The sequence below is a fragment of the Fringilla coelebs genome (assembly GCF_963513975.1).
Source record: "Fringilla coelebs genome assembly, chromosome: Z".
Lineage (NCBI taxonomy): Eukaryota > Metazoa > Chordata > Aves > Passeriformes > Fringillidae > Fringilla > Fringilla coelebs.
The window spans coordinates 82,599,180-82,620,258 of record NC_140031.1 but is presented as its reverse complement, the minus strand read 5'-3'; the positions used below and the strand labels follow the sequence as shown (position 1 = coordinate 82,620,258).

The window sequence follows — 21,079 nt, the reverse complement described above, 5'->3', positions numbered from 1 at the left end:
AGAAATTCTAGAGGTGCTCATAAACGTCACCCTCACCTCTCTTTAAGGTTAGGGTTAAGTGCAGATGAGAAGGGAACCTCAGTGTGATTTTGGAGCCCTCTGACTGTGCTCCTTCCCCCTTAGGCAGGGCTCTAACCCAGGCACAATTTCCCCAGACTGAGTGATCATTGCTTCAGGAGATATGTGGGAGGTGCGGGGGGCACACGGAGGGCAGTGTTAGTGGGGCTGGAGTGGGGATGGAGCAGGGATAGGACAGGGGATGGAACGGGGATGGGTCAAGGAGCGAGCGGGGATAGAGCGAGGATAGAGCGGGGATAGAGCGGGGAATGGAGTGGGGATGGAGCAGGGATGGAACGGGGATAGAGCGGGGAATGGAGCGGGGATGGAGCGGGGATAGGACAGGGGATAGGACAGGGGATGGAATGGGGATGGGTCAAGGAGCGAGCGGGGATAGAGCGGGGAATGGAGTGGGGATGGAGCAGGGGTGGAACGGGGATGGAGCCGGGAATGGAGCGGGGATGGAGCAGGGATGGAGCCGGGGATGGAGCGGGGATGGAGCGGGAATGGAGCAGGGATGGAGCAGGGATGGAGCAGGGATGGAACGGGGATAGAGCAGGGAATGGAGTGGGGATGGAGCGGGGATGGAGCCGGGGATGGAGCCGGGGATGGAGCCGGGGATGAGGCAGGGATGGAGCCGGGGTGAGGCAGGGATTGAGGCAGGGATGGAGCAGGGATGGAGCCGGGGATGGAGAGGGGATGGAGATGGAGCGGGGATGGAGCCGGGGATGGAGAGGGGATGGAGCGGGGATGGAGCAGGGATGGAGCGGGGATGGAGCGGGGATGGAGCAGGGATGGAGCCGGGGATGGAGCGGGGATGGAGCCGGGGATGGAGCCGGGGATGGAGCGGGGATGGAGCGGGGATGGAGCCGGGGTGAGGCAGGGATTGAGGCAGGGATGGAGCAGGGATGGAGCCGGGGATGGAGAGGGGATGGAGATGGAGCGGGGATGGAGCCGGGGATGGAGAGGGGATGGAGCGGGGATGGAGAGGGGATGGAGATGGAGCGGGGATGGAGCCGGGGATGGAGAGGGGATGGAGCGGGGATGGAGCAGGGATGGAGCGGGGATGGAGCGGGGATGGAGCGGGGATGGAGCAGGGATGGAGCCGGGGATGGAGAGGGGATGGAGCCGGGGATGGAGCGGGGATGGAGCAGGGATGGAGCAGGGATGGCGCCGGGGATGGAGCGGGGATGGAGCGGGGATGGAGCGGGGATGGAGCGGGGATGGAGCAGGGATGGAGCCGGGGATGGAGAGGGGATGGAGATGGAGCGGGGATGGAGCCGGGGATGGAGAGGGGATGGAGCGGGGATGGAGCAGGGATGGAGCAGGGATGGCGCCGGGGATGGAGCGGGGATGGAGCGGGGATGGAGCCGGGGATGGAGCGGGGATGGAGCGGGGATAGAGCGGGGGATGGAGCTGGGGATGGAGCCGGGGATGGAGCGGGGATGGAGCCGGGATGGAGCCGGGATGGAGCCGGGATGGAGCCGGGGGTGAGGCAAGGATTGAGGCAGGGACGGAGCGGGGATGGAGTGGCGATGGAGATGGAGCGGGGATGGAGCGGGGATGGAGCCGGGGATGGAGCGGGGATGGAGCCGGGGATGGAGCCAGGGGTGAGGCAGGGATGGAGCGGCGATGGAGCCGGGGATGGAGCCGGGGATGGAGATGGAGCGGGGATGGAGCCGGGGATGGAGCAGGGATGGAGCCGGGGATGGAGCAGGTATGGAGCCAGGGATGAGGCAGGGATGGAGCCGGGGTGAGGCAGGGATTGAGGCGGGGATGGAGCGGGGATGGAGCGGCGATGGAGATGGAGCAGCCGCTCCGCCCGCAGCCGCGCCCCCGCCGCTGTCCCGCCCCCGGAGCTCGGCGCTGATGTGCCGGGCGTGGAGGGGCTCCTCGCCTCCCCATGGACGGGAACGCTGCCCTGCGGCTCCTGCTGCTGCTGGGCTGCGCCGGGCTCGGCGGCTCCGAGGAGCGAAGCCCCGCGGCGAACAGGTCGGTACCGGGCGCGGGCGGAGCCGGGCGTGCGCAGGTTCCCGACGCTGCCGTTCGTGCCGCGTTCAGAACGCGAGGACGTGGCTCTGCTTTCCTTTCCAGGTTTGAAAATACGCCGGGCTAATGCACAAATTAATTATTTTGAAGCATATTTTGAAGAGATGTGACTTCTAAACAATTTTGTTAATGTTGTTTAAAGTCGGGTGTTTTCTGTGCATCCACCCTAAGTTTAATTTACGTTTTATTGACTCCCACGCTGATTTTCCCTGGTCTCTGGGAAAAGGGAGTTATAAATAGCATAACAGCAAGGGTGTGAAAACTACTCCAAGAAACACAGGCACGAAAATATTCTGCTTGTGTGGAATATGTGAAGTGTGAATACAATATTGCAAGTGAGTATTAAACTTAAAAAATTACTGGAGATTTGGGTTTATTATTAGTAGTGCTGTTCCGCTCTCTAATGAAATACAAACAGTGAGCCCAGATCATAGCAGGGGGAAGAGGGGACTTTGTAGAGCCAAGTGCTAAGAGAGTGAGAACAGCCTGAGCTGTGTGAGTTGAATGATGCCCAAAGTCACCAAAAACAGACACAAAAACACAGAACAAACATGCTGGTGAAGGTCGCAGCTGTCAGTGAAATCTGTGCATTTGAGGCAAGAAGGACATGTGGTGATTTGCCTAAGCTTGTATTAAGAGATCTGGTAGCCAGTTACTGATAAATACTACAATATGTTTTCATTAAATAGCTTACTTGCTGCTCTCCTCTGCCAGTTCTCAGATATCTTGCTGCTCTTCTTAGACAATTTCGCGTCTTTGTCTTTCAATCAGACCAAAATCTGACAGATAACAAGCAGTGGAGCATTACCTGGACTTTATTGCAATAAATATTAACAGGTGAAGTCATGATCTTGATGCCAGTGAATCAAATGGGAATTTTGCCTCATTGGGAATGGGATTGTACCTGCACAGTGTAAATTTGCTACAAGTTTTATGAGCTCAGTTTCTCTTTTTTGTGTTGAAAATGGAAGCTTGAGTATCATCTTGCTCTGATCCAGACCTTGCTGGACATCCATTAAATTGCAAATCAGCCCCAGTAATCAGTGCTTTGTAAAATATTTATGGAAATCTGTCTCCCTGTGCCAAATCCCACATTACAAAACCACAATGGCTGTGGAGTTTGTAGATATTTCTTATTGATAGAACTTACACAGTGATGTTTTTTGTCAGGATGTTCCTTAGAAGAAGCCAGCTCTTTCCTTGAATCTGCTCTCTCCAAACATTTATGGCATTCATAACTTTTACTGCAATTCCTTATGTTGAGTGTCCCTGGGACTACAAGCAGTGCATTGTCCCCAGGTGCTCCTCACCTTTCATAATTTTATTTTTAGTGCATTTGAGAGGTCACACGTGATTTTCATGAATTAGCTGTAACCAGTTCAGCAGCCAGTGAGGAATTCTGCAGCTGGGAGATGACCCTGAAGTAATGGAAATAGAGAAATGCTGTTTCTGTAGATGCATTTTCCCATCTGGTGCAGTTTGTCAGAGCAGTGGCATGAAGAGTAGAAGTGTGGACAAGGCATGAAAATTGCCTGTGGCCTGCACACTCAACCCCTGCTGAGTGCCAGGATTATCCACGTGGTTATTTGGGAGGAGAAAATGCTGTTTTACATGGAAGTAATCAAGAGCTGCAGTGTTTATCAACCTTTGCAGACAAACAAGCTAGACCTGGTTATCTTATGTAGATGGATAATGTCATCTGATAAAGAAGAAATTTACACTTCTTTATACTTATAATCCTATTTAATTGGGGTTTACATAGTGATTAGTCATTCCAGTGCTTTGTATTAGGGCTAATCCAATTTCATGTGGGCTCCTAACATGCTTGGTGTGGTAAATTCAACGTGTGTGCCTGGGTGCACCTGGGAGAGCTGTTTACCAAGGGGTAAGGGAAAGTGTGGCTCATCAAAACATACTCCACTTGTGATCAAATGAATTTGAAATTTCAGAGTAAGAGAGGCTGATAAAAAGGTCTGTAACTCAGTGTGCTACAAATTATTTGCTGTGGAGAATGCTCTAGTGCTGGCTAGTTTCTTTTCTCTTACACATGCAATCACCATTTTTATAATCAAAAGGGAATACATATTTTTTAGCGTGTAGCTATTTTCCCTTTTCTCACTTTCAATACTTTTATTTCCAGGGGACACGCTCCAGCTGAGGGCCACAGGGCTCTGCTGCCTGTGGATTCCCCAGCTGGCCTTTTTGGGTGGAAAACCTGCTGTTTTGGCAGCGGGGTGGCCCTGGCATGGGTCACAGCCTGGTGACACCTCAGGGCTGAGTGCCAGAGCAGGTGACAGAGCTGATAACATCAGCATCCACCCAAAACCAGGACAGCAGGACAGGATTGCCCCTGTGTGCCCGCCTGGCTGTGGATTTCCCTTTCTGCTGGCACTGCATGCCTTCTGCAGGATGAGAGCAGGCAGCCAGCACTGCTAATTAACAGAGCAATTAGCAGGAGGGCCTGGCTGGAGGCACCTCCCTCACTGTGCCTGGCACGGGGCTGTCAGGAAAATCAACCCACAAACACCAGAGGTTTGTGCCCAAAGGAGACAGGGGAGCCCTTTGACTTTATTCCAGTCAAGGCAGAGGCCATGGGGCATTCCCCTGGGGTCTCTCACATTTTTGGGGGATGCAGCCTCCTTTTTATCCCAATTTCCAGCCACGTTCCCCTTCTCTCTTTCCCCCTTGGCTGAGGGACTTGAGAGGTTCAGACTTCCCAGAGCACCTGATCCCAGAGATTCCCCTCTAATGTACAACCCTCCCTTTTCATGTTAAATTCTGGTGGAATTTAGGGGTTTTCTTCCCCATTGTGTCTTTCATCTTCCAATGTCTAATTTCATGGATCAGCCAACCTACAGTTCATTTGTAAAGGCAAATCTCTTTTTCCATTCATGATTCAGTGGGATCCTTCCCATTGTTTCTTCCTCTCCCAGTGCTGGTTTTACCCACCAGCAGACCCACAGCTGGTCTGGAAAGACAAACCCCCTGTTCCTCTCAGGGCTGAGCGTGTTCACGGATCCGTGGTGGCTCCCGGGTCACTCTCTGCTCTGCATTCCCCATGAAAACATGAATATTTCACCAGCTGTGCACATTCATCTCTGTTTGAGTGCCTTCATGCTGAAAGCAGAGATGTGACATCTCTCCCAGAGTGGTTGTGCCTACACAGGCTGTGGAGGAGCCAGGATTCATTTTTCTTAATGGACGGTCACAAAAAACAGAACTAACCTTTCCTCTTCCTTGAACAGCATGGAAACCTGTCAGGGAATGGAAGGAATTGCACAGTTTTACAGCATTCTTCTTCCAACACCAGTGTTTTAGTCCAGGTAGCACAGAGTGGTGATTTCCAAGCTGGAGTAAATGGCTATGAGTGCTTAATTATGCATGTATGCAAATAGTGTTAATTATGGAAAGGAGCTAAAAATGTAACTAAGTATAACTATATATATTGATATATTGATATATTGATATATTGATATTTTTATAATTTTATATTTTATATTTTTATATTTATATATTTTAATATATTTATATATAAATATATATTATATACATATTTTTATATATATTATATATATATATATATATAAATAAAAATTATATATATATATATATATATATATATATATATATGGCTGCAACTAAGTAGAGCTGAAGTCAGTATAACTAAATAATGTGCGTTCATATTGTTTTGGCATGCCCTGATTTTGTAGGCATCATCATGAAAAAAAAATGCTCCACCAAATTACCTTTTCTGGCCTGAAGGCACGATCTGTCTTGGAGAAAGACTGGAAAAGATGAAAAAAACTTTTATCAAATTACAAGACCCACGTTCCTAACTGTAAAACAGCCTGAGAGAGGGGTTTTGTTTAAGCAAGAAAACAAGTTTTGGTCCATTGTAGCCACATCTTTTGTCGCCTGCATGTCAAAATCTGAATATTTCTACCCTGTTGGTATGAGCAGCCTCAAGCCCTCTGAAGACCCCAGGCCAGCAGTGACCCTGCCACCCAAAAAGCAGAAGGAGAAGAAGCAAAAAGCAGAAAACCCACTCTGAAAGGGCTTCTTGAAACCACTGGGGTCTCAGAGCAGCAGCTGAGGGCAAAGCTGGCCTCTCCATATGTAAATAACATAACCAGATAAAAATTGCTATGTCAATAACACTGCCAGGGAAATGCTGAACAGAGTTGAACTTTTCTGGATGTAAGATCTTGGTGAAGCTCTGTCAGCCTGGCAGCAGGCAGGGTGGGCTCCAGGCTGTCCCACTGATCTGCCCTTGAGGATGCTGTGATGGAAATTGGGTGGGGATCCCTCCCTCTGTGCGTGCCAGGGGGTCACACAGATCCCCCTGCCCAGAGCCCACCAGGGCAGGGCTCACCCTGCTGTCCCTGCACTCCCCAGGAGAGCCAAGCCCTGGCTTTGCAATCCCAAAAAACCTGTGGTGAAGTTTGCACATGAACACTGAAAACTGCTCTAATTCCTGGCATTTGTAGGCCAGCCTCGGTGTCAATATTTCCACATATTTTTTCTGCTGTGGTGGTTTGGAAAGCTGGTGATAAATGGGGTGAGGGAGGAAGATGTAAGTGTATTTCCCTGTGCAGGAAGGCAGGTCTGGAGGGCACCAAGGGCAGGGTGTGCAGGGTCTGTGGGCTGGGAGAGTGGGGACTCTGGTGGGAGCCTTGGGAAGGGGACAGAGGCCATCACAGGAGCAAATCCATCCACTGAAGGGGGATGCAGTCCCAAGGATGCTGTGATGTGGAAAGTGTTACTCACAGAGAGGATTCTGGTCCTGAGGGAGTTCTGTTTTTTTGGTGTGTGTTGGTGTTTGTGCATCCACTGGGCTTGAGTCTCTAGCTGGGAAAGCTGATTGTCCTGACACCAGCTGAAGAGAGGCCTAAGAAGAAAACCAAATGCTGTAAAATGCATGAGCCTGGTCGTTGTCACTTGAGATGTGCTTCACCTGAGCCCAGCCTTGCAGTGACTCCCATGGGATGTGTTATTGTCTGGAACTGTAAGAGCTGAAATGAGGGATGTGGGACTCCAGGGGCTCTCCAACATGCAGTTTATTCCATCCAAGACTTTACAGCAGCCCAGGGTGGTGGGTGACAGAGCTGTGCCCACAGCTGTCAGCCCCAGCTGCAGGCAGGCCTGGACACCCTTTGGTTTTGGTTACAGTGCATTATAGACTTTTCTTTGCTGAGCATCTTCATACAGCAGAACCAATCTATCCCTTGACTATTGTCTATAGCCTATCATAACTGCTGTAATTACCATATTCACGTTACTGTTCTCCAGTCACTCACAGTCAGTACATTACAGTTTAAGCCAGAAGTTATTCAGTTTTCTTGCAGTGGAAAATTCTGAGACCTTTTTTCTCCTTGCCACATCAGCAGGCTTGTTTGCCTGTGCTCTCTTTCTGCTTGGTAAGAACATCTTCTTGTTTGGGGTGGGTTTATCCTTTGCTCTAAGCCATAAAAACCCCTCCTAACTTACATACCCTTTGTCTCCTTGGTTACCCAGTCAGACTGGCTCAGCAATTCTTTTCTTCTGTGTCAAAACTTGCTTCCAACTCTATTCCTTCATCAGATTCCACATTCAAAAACCTTTCTGCCAGGCACACACATATCTGTGAGACTTTCTTGTCAAACTTTCATCCTTCCCACATGGACCCACCCAGAAGGTGTCTGCAGGTGGTGTGGATCTGTGCTGAAGGCATGCCCAGCCCCTGCTTTTGCTCTAAATCCATCGTGTTGCTTCTGATCCTCCCTGGGAGCCAGGGTGGTCCTGAGCTCTCCTTGATTCCCCTGCTTGTGCCCTGGGGGAGCTCCCACCCCAAAACTGACATCCCATGGGATGGGATGTCACCATTAGGTCAGGTGTGACACACACACGTGATCAGGGTCCAAGAAGAAAAATGTTTTTATTCTGTGTGTTCTCCAGTTTATATACCCTTAACAAAGCGTGATCCTAAATCATTAACTGCATCACAATTATTATATTCATTGGTGCAAAGTAATTAACGTCAATGTAATCGGCAGAAGTTTTACAGAAATTTAATAAGGACGTGTACACATCCACTTATGCATGGAGTCTAGCTTACAAAAATTCTCGTGGATCTTTTCTGATCTGTTCCCATGCTGACAGCCTTGCCTTCTTCCTTGCTATGGATACACTCAAAAACCATCAGGTGTGATTTCTTCTACTGACTCAGCTTTGCTTGCAGGCCAGCTGTCCAGCCCCTGGGACAGCGTGGTCAGGACATGGGGGTGCCTGTCAGGGCTGGTCCAGTGAATGATCTCTGAAAATCAGACATTTTTAGCCAGGCTACAGCAGCTTTGGGATACTTGGCCCTGTTCCTGTGGCCTCCACCAGCCAAGGACCCGAGTTCCCTTTGGAATGTTTTGTGGAGTGGAGCAGCAAGAGGAGCTCTCCCCACTAAACTTGCTGCAGACTTTGAATTCAGATGCTGCACAATAAATATTTTTCTCCTCTCTCCTAGTTCACAAGAATTTTCAGATCAAGATTCTCTCCAGAGAACTGGTAAGGCTTTTGGTGGCTGAATCCCTGGATGCTGATTCTGTTAGTGTGGATGTAGATTTCATTCCCAGATGTTGGAGGCTCTTTTGTCACACGTTTTGTTAAAGCATAACCCTCTTTAAAAATACCCTTTAAAGGATTTTCCTGCTAAAATAACAATTCAGTGTCCAAGTCTGAGACGCAGTGAGAATGTGGAAGGAAAAAGCCTTCACCTTTTTTTTTAACCAAATGAAAACAGAGTTAAGTGATTGAAGGATGGAGCTGTGAGAGTGCCATGAAATGATCTGTGCTTGTGAAACTTCACCCTCTGGCAAGGAGGAGTTGGGATGTCAGGGTATTTGTCACAGCTTCCTGACTCTGGCAGTGCAGGGAGAAAGTTCCCAGCACAGTTATCACACTTTTGCCAGGCAGTTCAGCACATACCCTTTGATGAATTTGCTGCATGAAGGAAAAAAGCCCCTTTTAATGTGTTTGAGATTAATAAATACAGATATAGACTGAATCCTGTAATTTTGGGGCACTGGAGTTCCTCCCAGTGAGGGTAACAAGGTGTCCAATAAAAACAAGAGGAACTTTGGTGAACAAGAAAGGTAAAAATAGAAAATACATGTAGTGAAGGCAGTGTGTGCTGCCAGTCAAGTATTTCCCAAGGCAAAAGCAGTAATTCTGACATACACATTCTGTGCAGAGATAATTATTGTTCACACAGGAACATGCAAAATTTTATAGACGTGTGTTTTGATAAAGGTGTGTTTTTATATATGTGTTTAGAAATAGATGTTTATAATATGCTAATGATGAAATAGCTCTCCTCCTCCTGCAGGTCAGCATTATGATGGTCATGTGGAGCCAAAGTTTGGTGTCAATCAAGAGGCAGTTGCACAGGTAATGCCTGGAGGACTGGATCTCTCAAGTCTTTGCACACCACATTTAGGTCTTTCAATTTAATTACATTGCTGAATTATATTTGATTTACTTTGTTTTCAAGAAACAGCCAAGAAAACCATGTAAAATGTTGTGGTACAGGTCTGCCTCACCACTTGTACAAATATTCTCTGCTTTTCTGAGGACTGCAGTGACACCTCTGGCGCTGGCTGGCCATGGGTTTGGGACAAAATCCTCATATCCACGTTCTGTACAATGGGATTTCACCAGTCTTGTTCTCATGTCAGCTGGGCCTGAAGGAAGAGCTGGAGCCAAACTTCAGATTTTTAGTGGGAACTTTTTACCTGAGACCAGGCTGTAGGTCTTGTCAAAAACTGAGCATAGAAGGCTTCCTCACCAAAAGTGATGCACTCCAATCTTAGCCACATGTTGAATAAATCTCTCTCATATGGATTTCTGAGGAGACAGCCCTGTCATTTATATAAATACACTCATTGCCACTCAGCACATTTCCTGACCATGATCTTGCTTTGCTTTCAGCTTGCTGCTGTCAGTGCTTATTAATTTTAATCCTAAAACAGCCTTGTGACAGAGGTAAGGTCCAGTGTCAAAAAGACTCTTTCAGGGTCTGAGCTGAGAGTTATGATTTGCTGATCTAAACAGCATGCACACACACACAAAAATTATCTCTCTTTAGGCCAAGACAAAACCTTGGGGCTTAACTGTGTCCCTTCTGGAGCTTGGTAAGATGCTGTTTATGACTGGGACTCAGGAAACCTTTCCTGTTTTAGTGTGAACTTGCAATTATATGACATGGTGAAAACACACATTGTGTGTGCTATCCTATTTGGACAGGACAGAGGTGGTGACTGGAAATCTGAGTGTGAAATTTGAGAGTGGCAATTAAATTCTTTAGTTCTTCCTGAGCCCTAAGTCAAAATGTCTTGCCTGACAGTCAAATTGTCTTTCTGAAAATTGAAATTTGGCTATGAAATTAGGCTCGTAAGGGGTGGCAGTTTTCTGGTGTGTGCAGAGGACACCAGGTTTTAGTCCTGATTTTGTAGAGGCAGGGATCCCTACTTGATCCATCCCATTCTGCAGCAGGTATTTCCCCGATTTAAAGCCATGGTGAGCCAAGCTGCCTGCAGGTAGGTGTGAATTCAGATATCTCACCTGCACAGCTGCCCAGTGTGCTTCCAGCGTGGTGGGCTGTGTCCTTGGCACACCATGAGCCCTTTCCAGTGGGCTGAAGCAATTCTCAGAGGGGCTCTAGAGAGTCTTCAGCTGAGGGGGCACCTTCTGTGCAGGGGCTGGGTGCTTGTGATGCCACCCCCGTGGTGGGAAGGGGAAAAACAGCCAGGAATCCCTCTGCTTCCTCAGCCCAGGGCTGGCTCATGAGCTCTGGTAACTCCTGAAACCACACTGTGAAAAACACCAATCACTTGTTTCTAAAATTTTAAAAGTTTAATACTAATAAAATGGTTATAACAATAGCAATATAATTAGAGTAATAATAATTTGGACTATTTGGATTAGGACAATACAAGACAATAAAAACAAAGAGTTAGGGACAGTCCAGGTACCTTTTCTGGGCAAAATAAGCCCAAAAAGGACCCATATTAACAGAGGATTAACCCTTAAAAGCAACAGCCTGTTGCATATTCATACACCTCATACATGATGCATCAATTCCATTCAAACACAGGATTCTGTCTGGGCACTGTCAGCTTCTTCCTCTGAATCCTGATGGCATCTTCAGGGCTGAGTGAGGCAGGAAGAAGTTCGTTTCTCCTGATAATGGGGCAATAAATTCTCTTTCTCTGAAAGATTCAGGTGTCCTGTGGCTGCTATCTCACTGCAAGCCCTTTCTTTAGAGAAGTATCCTACGTAGCATAGTTTCTTTTTTCACCTTATGTTATATATAACCTAAAACTCTATTTAACACGCTACGTAAGAAAATTAACACAGCATCACTTTCTAACATAACACATATAATATTCACTGTAATATTTGCCAAAAGCCAATCATAAAACACGCATTTTTCATGCAGATCTTCTGACAGACATCTCTTGTGTGGTCCCTCAGGTTGTCAGGTACAACGTGAGCAGGGGAGGACAGTGGCAAGGAGCCCCCTGGAGCCACCCAGGGCTCCCCCACAGCCACGACAGCCCCCTGAACGTCACCGTCAACGGCACCCCCTGCATCCTCTTCTGGGCCAGGAGGATCATGATCAGGCTGGAGAACCACCCCCAGCTGGATTTGACAGACCGGACCTTCGGAGCCCACGCCACCGTGGATGTTGGGGACTCAAACTGCAGCGAGGACAGCGCCATGTAAGGGGAATTCTGCTCTGCTGGGGCCAGGCAGCCGCTCTGGGAGTGCAGACTTGGGGGTTTACCTGTTAGAGTTTTCAAATCCTGTGCTGCTTTAGGGTATAAGTCTAAGCTCCAAATAGAGTGTTAGTTATTGTCTTCACGTTTTGGTCAGACAACACAATCCCTCTGGGCCTGAAACTCAAGGACAGCTGCCTTGGTTTGGAAAGCCAGGTGTCTGCTAAGGGAGGCAGGAGCCTCCCCTGAAATGGAAAATGTGAACCCCCTCCCTCTGAATCGCTATGAATTTTAAATTAGGGGGCTCTCAGGCAAAAGATATGGGAGCAGGAATAACAGTTCTTTACTAGGGGAGAAAATAAAAGGATAAAATGAACAATGCAGTGAACCAAACCAGCACTGACAGAGCCAGAGCACAGCCTGACACCCTGTGGGTCAGGGTGCTGGCAGCAGGGCCATTGGAATTGTGGCTCAGCCCTCCTGCAGGGCCAGGGGTGGTTCTGCTGGAGCAGGGATCCTGGAGAAGGGGGCAGAATCCTCTGAAGATCCAGGGGCAGAGGCAGCTGCTGCTCCTCTGGGAATGCAGTGGAGAAGCCGTGCTGGTGTTCCAGAATCTCCAGATTATACCCGGGTAGGAATGCTTGGCTCCTCCCCCTGGGCTCACATCTCCCAATGGGATGCTGCGGCTCTTGTCAGCCATGCAGGGATATTCCATGGCCTGTTATCAGCAGGTGTCTGCATAGTTGGGGAAGAGATAAGGAGAACTGCCCACTGAACAGAGGACAGCTGCCACAAGGTGGCAAATAGATACAATTTGCTTGGGAATCCAGGACAACACCCTACAGCCTCAGGCTCTGAAAGTATGAACAAAACTGAACTGGGGGGAGCAAACTGGGGTAAATGACTTCATTGCCTGAAACTGGAATTGGAGGACTAACCCCTGAAATGCAAATGGACCAAACTTATAATTGTGTGAAAAACTCGTCACCATTGTCCATCTTGGGTGCAGCCTCTGGGAGGCTTCTGACTGCCCAAGCTGTACCTATTGAAGGCCTTTAATAAACACCCACTTCATTCTCTCACTCTTGTCCAGCCTCTGCTCCAGGCAGCCCCTCCAGGGCATGAGGAGAGCAGCCCTGCTGAGACCCAGGTTTCTGTGGTGCTGTCCTGCCCCTGAGGGCAGCTGGGGTTGTGTGGTTTAAGCCCAGCCTGCTGTGGACACTCATATTCAGTGGTTGGAGCGCTGTAGCCCCTTCTGGGGCAGCCAGCCTTGCTCTCACTGCCCGTGGGGCTGAAGCTGTTGGTCTGTTTCACCTCCAGCTGTTTTACACAGCTGCTTGTGGGGTTGGAGAGGGGATCCTGTGCTTGTGGGGCTTAGGTGCTGTGCATGACTAATTACCCCTTCGAGGGGTGTGTGCCAGTGATGAGTTTTTGAGGCTACCTAAAATCAGGGGCAGACAAAATAGAAGGGTATTAAAAGCTGTTATGTTTATTGAAGGGCCTTCAGGTGCATTTTGGGCAGGCAAAGCTCCCTCAGAGGCTACACCCAAAGATGGACCACGGGTCATGGGTTTGCACACTTTTATAAATTCGGTCCCTTTGCATATTGGGGTTAATCTCCCAATTCCAGCTTCAGCTAATGAAGCCATTTAGCCCCAGTTTGCCCCCAGCTCCCTTTTGTTTGCATTTCTGGCCCTGGGGCAGTGAGGTGTCCTTGGCTGCCAGGCCTGGAGAGGAATTGCTGTGCCTGCCCAGAATGGGACAGCAGCAGCTGACACTGAATGTGGAGTTTGGAGTTTGCACTGAGGACCTGCAGGAGCACAAATACACAGAAATTATAAAAGCTAAAATCACCAGCAGTGCTGCACAGGGTGCAGGTCTGTGTTTGGATGGTCACCCCAAATCCCAGGCTGTGATCCTTGAGGTGCTGCAGACAAACACCGGGTTCATCACAGGTTTGCATGTGGCACAAGACTGTCTGAAAACCTGAGCTCTGCGCTCCAGCCTGCCATTAATTTCCTTACTACCAACAGCATTTAGCAATTTTGCTTAGTGTTTCTCACCCTGAGTGAGAAGCATTCAGCAGAATTTTGCTTTTTATGCTTTTTCACCCTGAGCAAGAGCTAAATATGACCCTCACATCCAAACTCCTCAGGTGCCCTGGCTGTCCTGGGAAGGCAGGTGGTATTTTTTAGTTTCCTCTGCCACGTGCCTGATTGCTTCTCTCCCCCCATGCAGTGTGCTGGCCTCGTGGCTCCCACCAGATTCCACTCTGGCAGGTCTAAAAATCCTAATTGAACATCATTCTTGGAGAATAAAGGGAGGTAAATAATAAATAGTAAATTATAAAGGCATAAAGGGACTTTAAATCTGTGATGTCACACACAGCAATACAAATGACATGACCAAACCCAGCAGTTTCATTTCTCTCCTACACAACCTTTTACCTGTACATCTAAATATGTTTTCACTGAAAAGTAGGTGTCACCTCTGTGTGATTGTACAGCACAAGTGCACAGACATTTTGGTGAGGTTACCAGAAAGCTCAAAGTGAAATTGAGAAAGAGCCCAGCATCACAATATTCAACAGGGCAGTTGGAATATTTCATCATCAGCATGTCAACTCATCCAGCACTCTTTTGACAGGGAGAGGCAGAGAATGGAATAAACTTATGGTAAAGATAAAAGAGTGATTACAAACATTCCTCCCTCTCTTCTGGCCTACAACTGTGTGAAATTTGAAAATTACAATTTGAAAATAATCTTAGTCTGATTAGTAAGTATTTTAACCTAACAGAAAATCAACTAAGGCAAAATTAAGGGTTTCAAAACACACGGAATGGTATCAGATATAATAATCCAAGCTGCACTGTTGTTTTATTTTTTGTTGAATGGCACAATTGCCTGTGTCTAGTCCTCAACTATCTCTGACTTGCATTTGTAATAAAGCAAGGTATGGTTGGATTCAGTGTCCTGTCTTAGGGGACCAGTGTCACCCAAGAAGTCTAGATCACCCAGGAAATTGTGGGGCTGGCTGTTTTTTTACTTTGGTTGTTTTTTTGTTTGTTTAAAAATATTGTTGTTGTTGGTGGTGGTTTTTTGTTTTGTTTTTGTTTCCTCAAGTAATCTTCAACGTTAATTTTGGAGGCCTTTCAGAACCTGCATGCTTTCACTGTGTTTTCTTTCTGTCTTACTTGAACAGTGAGAATCTCCATGCAGGTTTTAAGAGGCAAAATACTACTTTTAAGCGAGAAGAATCTGTTCAGCCTAATGATGTATTCTTAATTAACCTGGCAGGGCCCTTCCCTCTATTGAACTGCAGGTGCCCAGGGCAGTGCAGAGCTGATTTGTGAGGCTGTGAGGAGGGAATGTGGAAATCTGAGCCCTCACCTCTGCTTTCTTCCATGCTCTGATATTTAAAAAGATGAGGACAAGGTGCCTGTTTACACTTTCTAATGGCAGGCAGGGGTGATGCTTGGCTGAGATGTTCTGGCTGGAGGAGAACAGATCCGCTGAGCCTAATTGCCAGCTAGGGTGGGAAGCAGTGGGATTGAGTTTTGTTGGAAGTTAAATATGGATTTCTACTCTTTCTGGGTAGTCTGGGCCTCATTCCTATCAACAGGAGAATGACTATATTTCATTGGAGGAAGATTTAATCCTTTCAGGTTTTTTTCCTCACTGACTTTAAGGGTAGATTGAGCAAAAAATTCCGTGTATAACTGAGCTTAATCTTCTGTGGTGCTTTTTTCTCTGAAGGTCTCTGAATTTTTTCCTAGCCTGATGTTACTTTCTTTTTGACCTAGGCTTTCCCTGAAGTTTGGTGACATTGGCAATCTAAAGGGACTTGTTATCAGGTAAGTTTATAAAGTAAATTCCCTACCAGATAATAACGTAACACAAATACATTGTTATCCAGTTGTGTGGGGAATTAAAGAGAATTTGTTTTAAGCAAAAATAATGTGAGAGTAGGTCTTCTATAACTGAAACACCTGGATTCAGCATGGCTGTCACCTGACTTGCTTTATTAAGTCATTTTTTCTTCTACATTGAGTTTTCTACTCATGGAAAAGTTTGGGCCATCTCTTTTGTGTAGAATCTTCCTGTGCCTGAGATTTTAGCTGAAATGGTCTGGGCATCAGGCTGTGACCTACTTTATGTTTGCTTCTTGGTGATAGAGGAGAGCAGCATTTCTTGAAAGGTGACTTTCCAGGTGTGGATGGGGGTACAATACCAGTGTTGCATTCATATTTTTCCAAGTAATTAGGCAATATTCTTCTTGCTTTGTGGGAGAAACCAAACTCCTTCAGCTGCCCCAGGGAACAACCTCAACCCACAGAATCCCAGGGTATTTGGGGCAGGAACCCAGGGTATTTGGGGGTGTTTGGGGCTGGGGACCTGTGGGATGATCTGGTGCAGTTCCCGTCCCCAGGCAGGGTGCCCTGGAGCAGAGGCACAGAAGCTGGGGCTGGGATGTCTCCAGACACTCCCTGGGCAGCTGTCCCGGGGCTCTGCCACCCTCTGTGGAAAGCTGTCCCTCCCTTTCCAGACTCCAAGGAAGGAGCAAGAGCTGATACGATTCTGATTATTCTGATACCAACCGCTCACGCCAACGACTCTTACGCGGTCGCTCGCTGCGCGAATGTTACCGCTGCAACCCCCTGACTGATTTTCTCCCTCCTCCCTGCCCCAACACGGCATTCCCAGGCTCCTGCTGACCACCAGCTACTACCAGCTGTCCGTGCAGAGCTGGTTCAGCCTGCACAGGCTGCAGCTGCTGTACAACCACTCGGTGCAGGCGACGTTCAACGCCTCGGGGATCCGCGCGCCCGCCGCCCACTCCTTCCGCTGCCAGCGCGTCAGCAGCCTGCAGAGACACGATGCTCTGCTGGTGCCCAGCTCTGAGAACGACCTCTCCCACCTCTGGGAGGTCACCTTCATCGACTTCCAGGTGATGCCATGGATTTCAGCCGGATGGATCCCACGGATGGGTTCTGCCCGTCCCGGGAAAGGCCGTCACCTTCCATGCGCAGTTTGCGCTCGTGCCTCACCCTGTGATGTTTTTTGGGGCTACCTAAAAACAGAGGCCAGACAAAATTAAGAGAATAAAAAGTGGTTGTATTTATTGTAGGGGCTTCAGGTATGTTTTGGGCAGAAGAAGCTCCCCCAGGGGCTACACCCAAAATGAACAACAGGTCATGAGTTGTTTATACCTTTTTAACTTCGGTCTGTTTGCATATTTGGGGTTAATCTCCCAATTCCAGCTTCAGCTAATGAAGTCATCTAGCCCCAGTTTGCCCCCCAACTCCCTTTTGTTTGCATTTCTGGCCCTGAGGCAGTGAGGTGTCCTTGGCTGCCAGGCCTGGAGAGGAATTGCTGTGCCTGCCCAGAATGGGACAGCAGCAGCTGACACTGAATGTGGAATTTGGAGTTTGCACTGAGGAACTGCAGGAGCACAAATACATGGCAATTATAAAAGATAAAATCCCCAGGCATCACATGGAGCACAAAATAGAAAGAAAGACTTTTCCTGTCCAAGGAAATTAAAGGCTGTTTTCTGTAGTCTTTCTGCTTGTGTTCCCTCTAGTGGTGAGTGAATTTGATTTCTTGTCATTACATCATTTTGAGCTGAGCTGTCACACTCAGCACCAATAACAGCACCACACACCCAGGGATTCATCTCACTTCACTTTTGATGGCTAGGAATTTTAACCTTGTGCCCTGATTAATGTCACCCCAGCCTGCCTCTAAAGCCACTGGATAATTCCCCTGACCCATCTTAAGCCCTTATTTTAGGATGAGATTAATAATCTTCTGAAAGTGCCAATTCTTCTGCGTTTGACAAGGAGGGAGCCTAAGATGGCAGGGCTAGAGGGCCTTGCATTTAGATACCTGAGTCAGGGGGCATGAGGAGCTGAAAAAGGAATAGAAAAAACCTTTTGTCACCATGTGAAAAACGTCCATGGACTGATTTAGTGGAGCAGACAGTCAATTCCCTGAGTGCCAGAGTGCTAAAATCCGTATTAGAACTGAAGCCATGAATCAAACCTGCTGGTGTTTTTCCTAACTGGGTGCAGCTTTCTGTAGTTTTGCTGCCACATGCCACCCTTGTGGAACTGGTGAGAAAAATCCTGTCCTAGGGCAGGCACTTGAGAATATTTCCCAGTTTGTCATGTTGGAATATGTGCAGTCTGAAGCAAAAACTCTGGGGATTCCCAGCAAGGGATGCTGGAGATGCGCAGTCAACATGAAAGGTACCATGCTTGCAATTAAATATTGCTGAGCCCCCAAGAGCGAGCTTGGAAGGTTCTGTTTGAAACACAGGTTTGGGCAAATCCTTTGGGCAGCAGAGTGGAGGGGATTAGAGGTGCTGGCAGTTTCAGAAGACTGACCTGGATAAACTCTGAGCATTAGCTCCAGCTATCAGTGGGAGAAACAAATTTGTGCGGGGCTCAAATCAGAAATTCTTACAGCCACCAGGAGCAAATTAATGAAACACAAATTAATGACATAACACAAATTTAACGTGTTCCCTCTTGTTCTCCCTGCAGATTCAAGGCTTTAACATCCAAGAAGGACATTTTGCCTATGCCAGGGACTGTGCATCCTTCTTCTCCCCAGCCATCCTGATGGGGCTGGTGATGTCCCTGATCCTGCTGCTGGTCCTGGCCTATGCTCTGCACATGCTCATCCACCTGAAATCCCTGGACAGGCACTACGAGTGCAAAGCCCCTCCTGCCTATTTTGCACAGATGAAGGACAGTGACATGGGAGATGAGAAGGAGCCCCTGAGAAACAGTGGAAATGACTGCTACGAACTCAGGAACCAGCAGTTTGGTAAAATCTATATTTAGCAGAGTGTCTGTGTCTCAGTGAAACAAGAGGTGTTTTCTTCTGCTGGCACTGTTGTATGTAGTCTGTGCAGATCTTTTCACCAGCTGACGAAAGGAAAAGTAGGTAACAGTTTGTTTAGCCAGTTATTCGCTGGTAATCATCCTGAAGATGCCTTGGGAATGAAGGTCAGAAAAAAACCCCCATTGTGAGTTAGAGATATTTGTGTTGTGGGACTTTATTCCTGTAGCAAAAAGCCAAAACAGAGGCATAGCTCTTCATCCAGCTTACCCAGGTCTTGAAGAGAGAATCTGTAATGGACACTTTGAAATTAAATAAAGGTTAAAAAAAACCCCCAAGCCAAGCTCTTTGTATATTCTTTCAGAAGGCAAGACTTCCCCTCATTTTATATTTGCTTTGTGTCCTGACAAACCAGCATCAGTTTCTTTCTCAGGATGTGTTTTCCTTCTATCCCAAGAGCCATCCCCTCCTTTTTGTGCCCATAAACTCCTTTTCCTACTCTGGAATCTTCAGGGCCCCTTAAGGTGTGTTTTTATCCACTGCACAGATGAAATGGGGAGTGCAGGACAGCAGCATCCTGGTGCTTTCCTGTGTCAAAGCTGCAGGTTTATCCCGAGGATCTGATGGGAAAACACCAGACATCTCCTCACAAAGGCTTACCCCATGGCTCAGCTCTGTGCCAGGAGGTGATTATGAGCATTATATGCTGTAATGCCAGGTAAATTTATTTTCTACCAAATCCCATCAGTCTCCCTCGGGATTTCTACCTGAATGGAGAATGCCAGATGAAAAATACAGATACAAACAGAGGGGTGGAAGGTGCCAGCAGTGAAAAGGACACTGTGCTATGATTTTCACTGCTGCTTCTGAGAGTTTGGGATACTGCCATCCCACTCATCCTTCCTCCTGTTGGGGCAAAGTTTGGGAACTCCAAATGAGCCATAATTTGGCCCTGATTTCTAGCAAGTAAGAACACAGCAATGTTCTCATCACTGTAGTGCTTTTATGGTACAAGCAATGGGAACCACAGCCTGATAGAAAATCAATCAAAACCAGATTTGCAAGCAAATGGCCTTTTAAATTTTAGATTACAGAATTAATTGGTTGTTTGAAGCCTTTACAAATGGTGCTGCAGAGGTCTTTAAACACCTTGAGAGATGTCCATATGTATCCTGTTTATTAGTGCAGGTGACACAGAAACTAAATGTGGAGTTCTCAGAGATTAGTTCATCTAGGAAGGCACTTCAGAGGCAAAAAAACATATCTTTGACACATAACCAGGTGTAACAGACAAGCATCTGAGGACTTGCCAAGGCTGCCTGTGGCCAGCTGCTGCCAGACTTTTATCTTTTCCATGAAGGGAGCAAGCAAAAGCAGGAATGTCTGAGTGGGGCTGGCAGGAGAAGGTGAGAATTAAACCCTGCCCAGGCTGGTCCCCTTTGAAAAATGCCAATCACTTGTTTTTAAAATGTTAAAAGTTTAATAGTAATGAAATGGTTATAGAAATAGCAGTATAATTAGAGTAATGATAATTTGGACTATTTGGATTAGGACAATACAAGACAATAAAAACAAAGAGTTACAGACGTCTGGGTACTTTTTCTGGGCAAAATAAGCCCAAAAAGGACCCACGTTAACAGATTACCCCTTAAAAGCAACAGCCTGTTGCATATTCATACACCTCATACATGATGCATCAATTCCATTCAAACACAGGATTCTGTCTGGGCACTGTCAGCTTCTTCCTCTGAATCCTGGCAATGTCTTCTGGGCTGAGTGAGGCAGGAAGAAGTTAGTTTCTGCTGATATTGGGGCAATGAATTCTCTTTCTCTGAAAGATTTAGGTGTCCTGTGGTTGCTGTCTCACTGCAAGCCCTTTCTTTAGAAAAGTATCCTACATAGCATAGTTTCTATTTTAACCTTATGTTATAGCCTAAAACTGTATTTAACACACTACTTAAGAAAATTAATACAGCATCAGTTTCTAACATAACACATGTAATAATAATTTTATTATTTGCCAAAAGCCAATCATAAACCAGGCATTTTTCACATTCCCTGTCCTGCACACAGAGCTGGCTGATGCTGGGCACAGCTCAGGGGGCCAGGGCCAAACAGGAGATGTTCCTTGTGCTCCAGAGAGCTGGGCTGCTGTCCTGGATTCCCAAGCAAATTGTATCTATTTGCCACCTTGTGGCAGCTGTCCTCTGTTCAGTGGGCAGTTCTCCTTATCTCTTCCACAACTGGGCAGACACCTGCTGATAAGAGGCTATTGAATGTCCCTGCATGGCTGATAAGAGCTACAGCATCCCATTGGGAGATGTGAGCCCGGGGGAGGAGCCAAGCATTCCTACCTGGATATAATCTGGAGATTCTGG

The 21,079-nt window shown here is 47.5% G+C and overlaps 1 protein-coding gene across 1 annotated transcript; it reads left to right on the top strand.

Annotated features, from left to right (window-relative positions):
- Window positions 1–1,960: 1,960 nt before the first annotated feature.
- On the top strand, window positions 1,961–18,703 carry LOC311165596 (V-type proton ATPase subunit S1-like protein; the record flags this gene model as incomplete). The annotated part of the gene is made up of 8 exons (XM_084225707.1): window positions 1,961–2,049; window positions 8,600–8,640; window positions 9,461–9,522; window positions 11,350–11,376; window positions 11,641–11,855; window positions 15,656–15,706; window positions 16,557–16,800; window positions 18,401–18,703. 8 exons carry the CDS (start codon window positions 1,961–1,963, stop codon window positions 18,701–18,703), a joined length of 1,032 nt encoding a protein of 343 aa, XP_084081833.1.
- Between the last annotated feature and the right edge of the window lie 2,376 nt (window positions 18,704–21,079).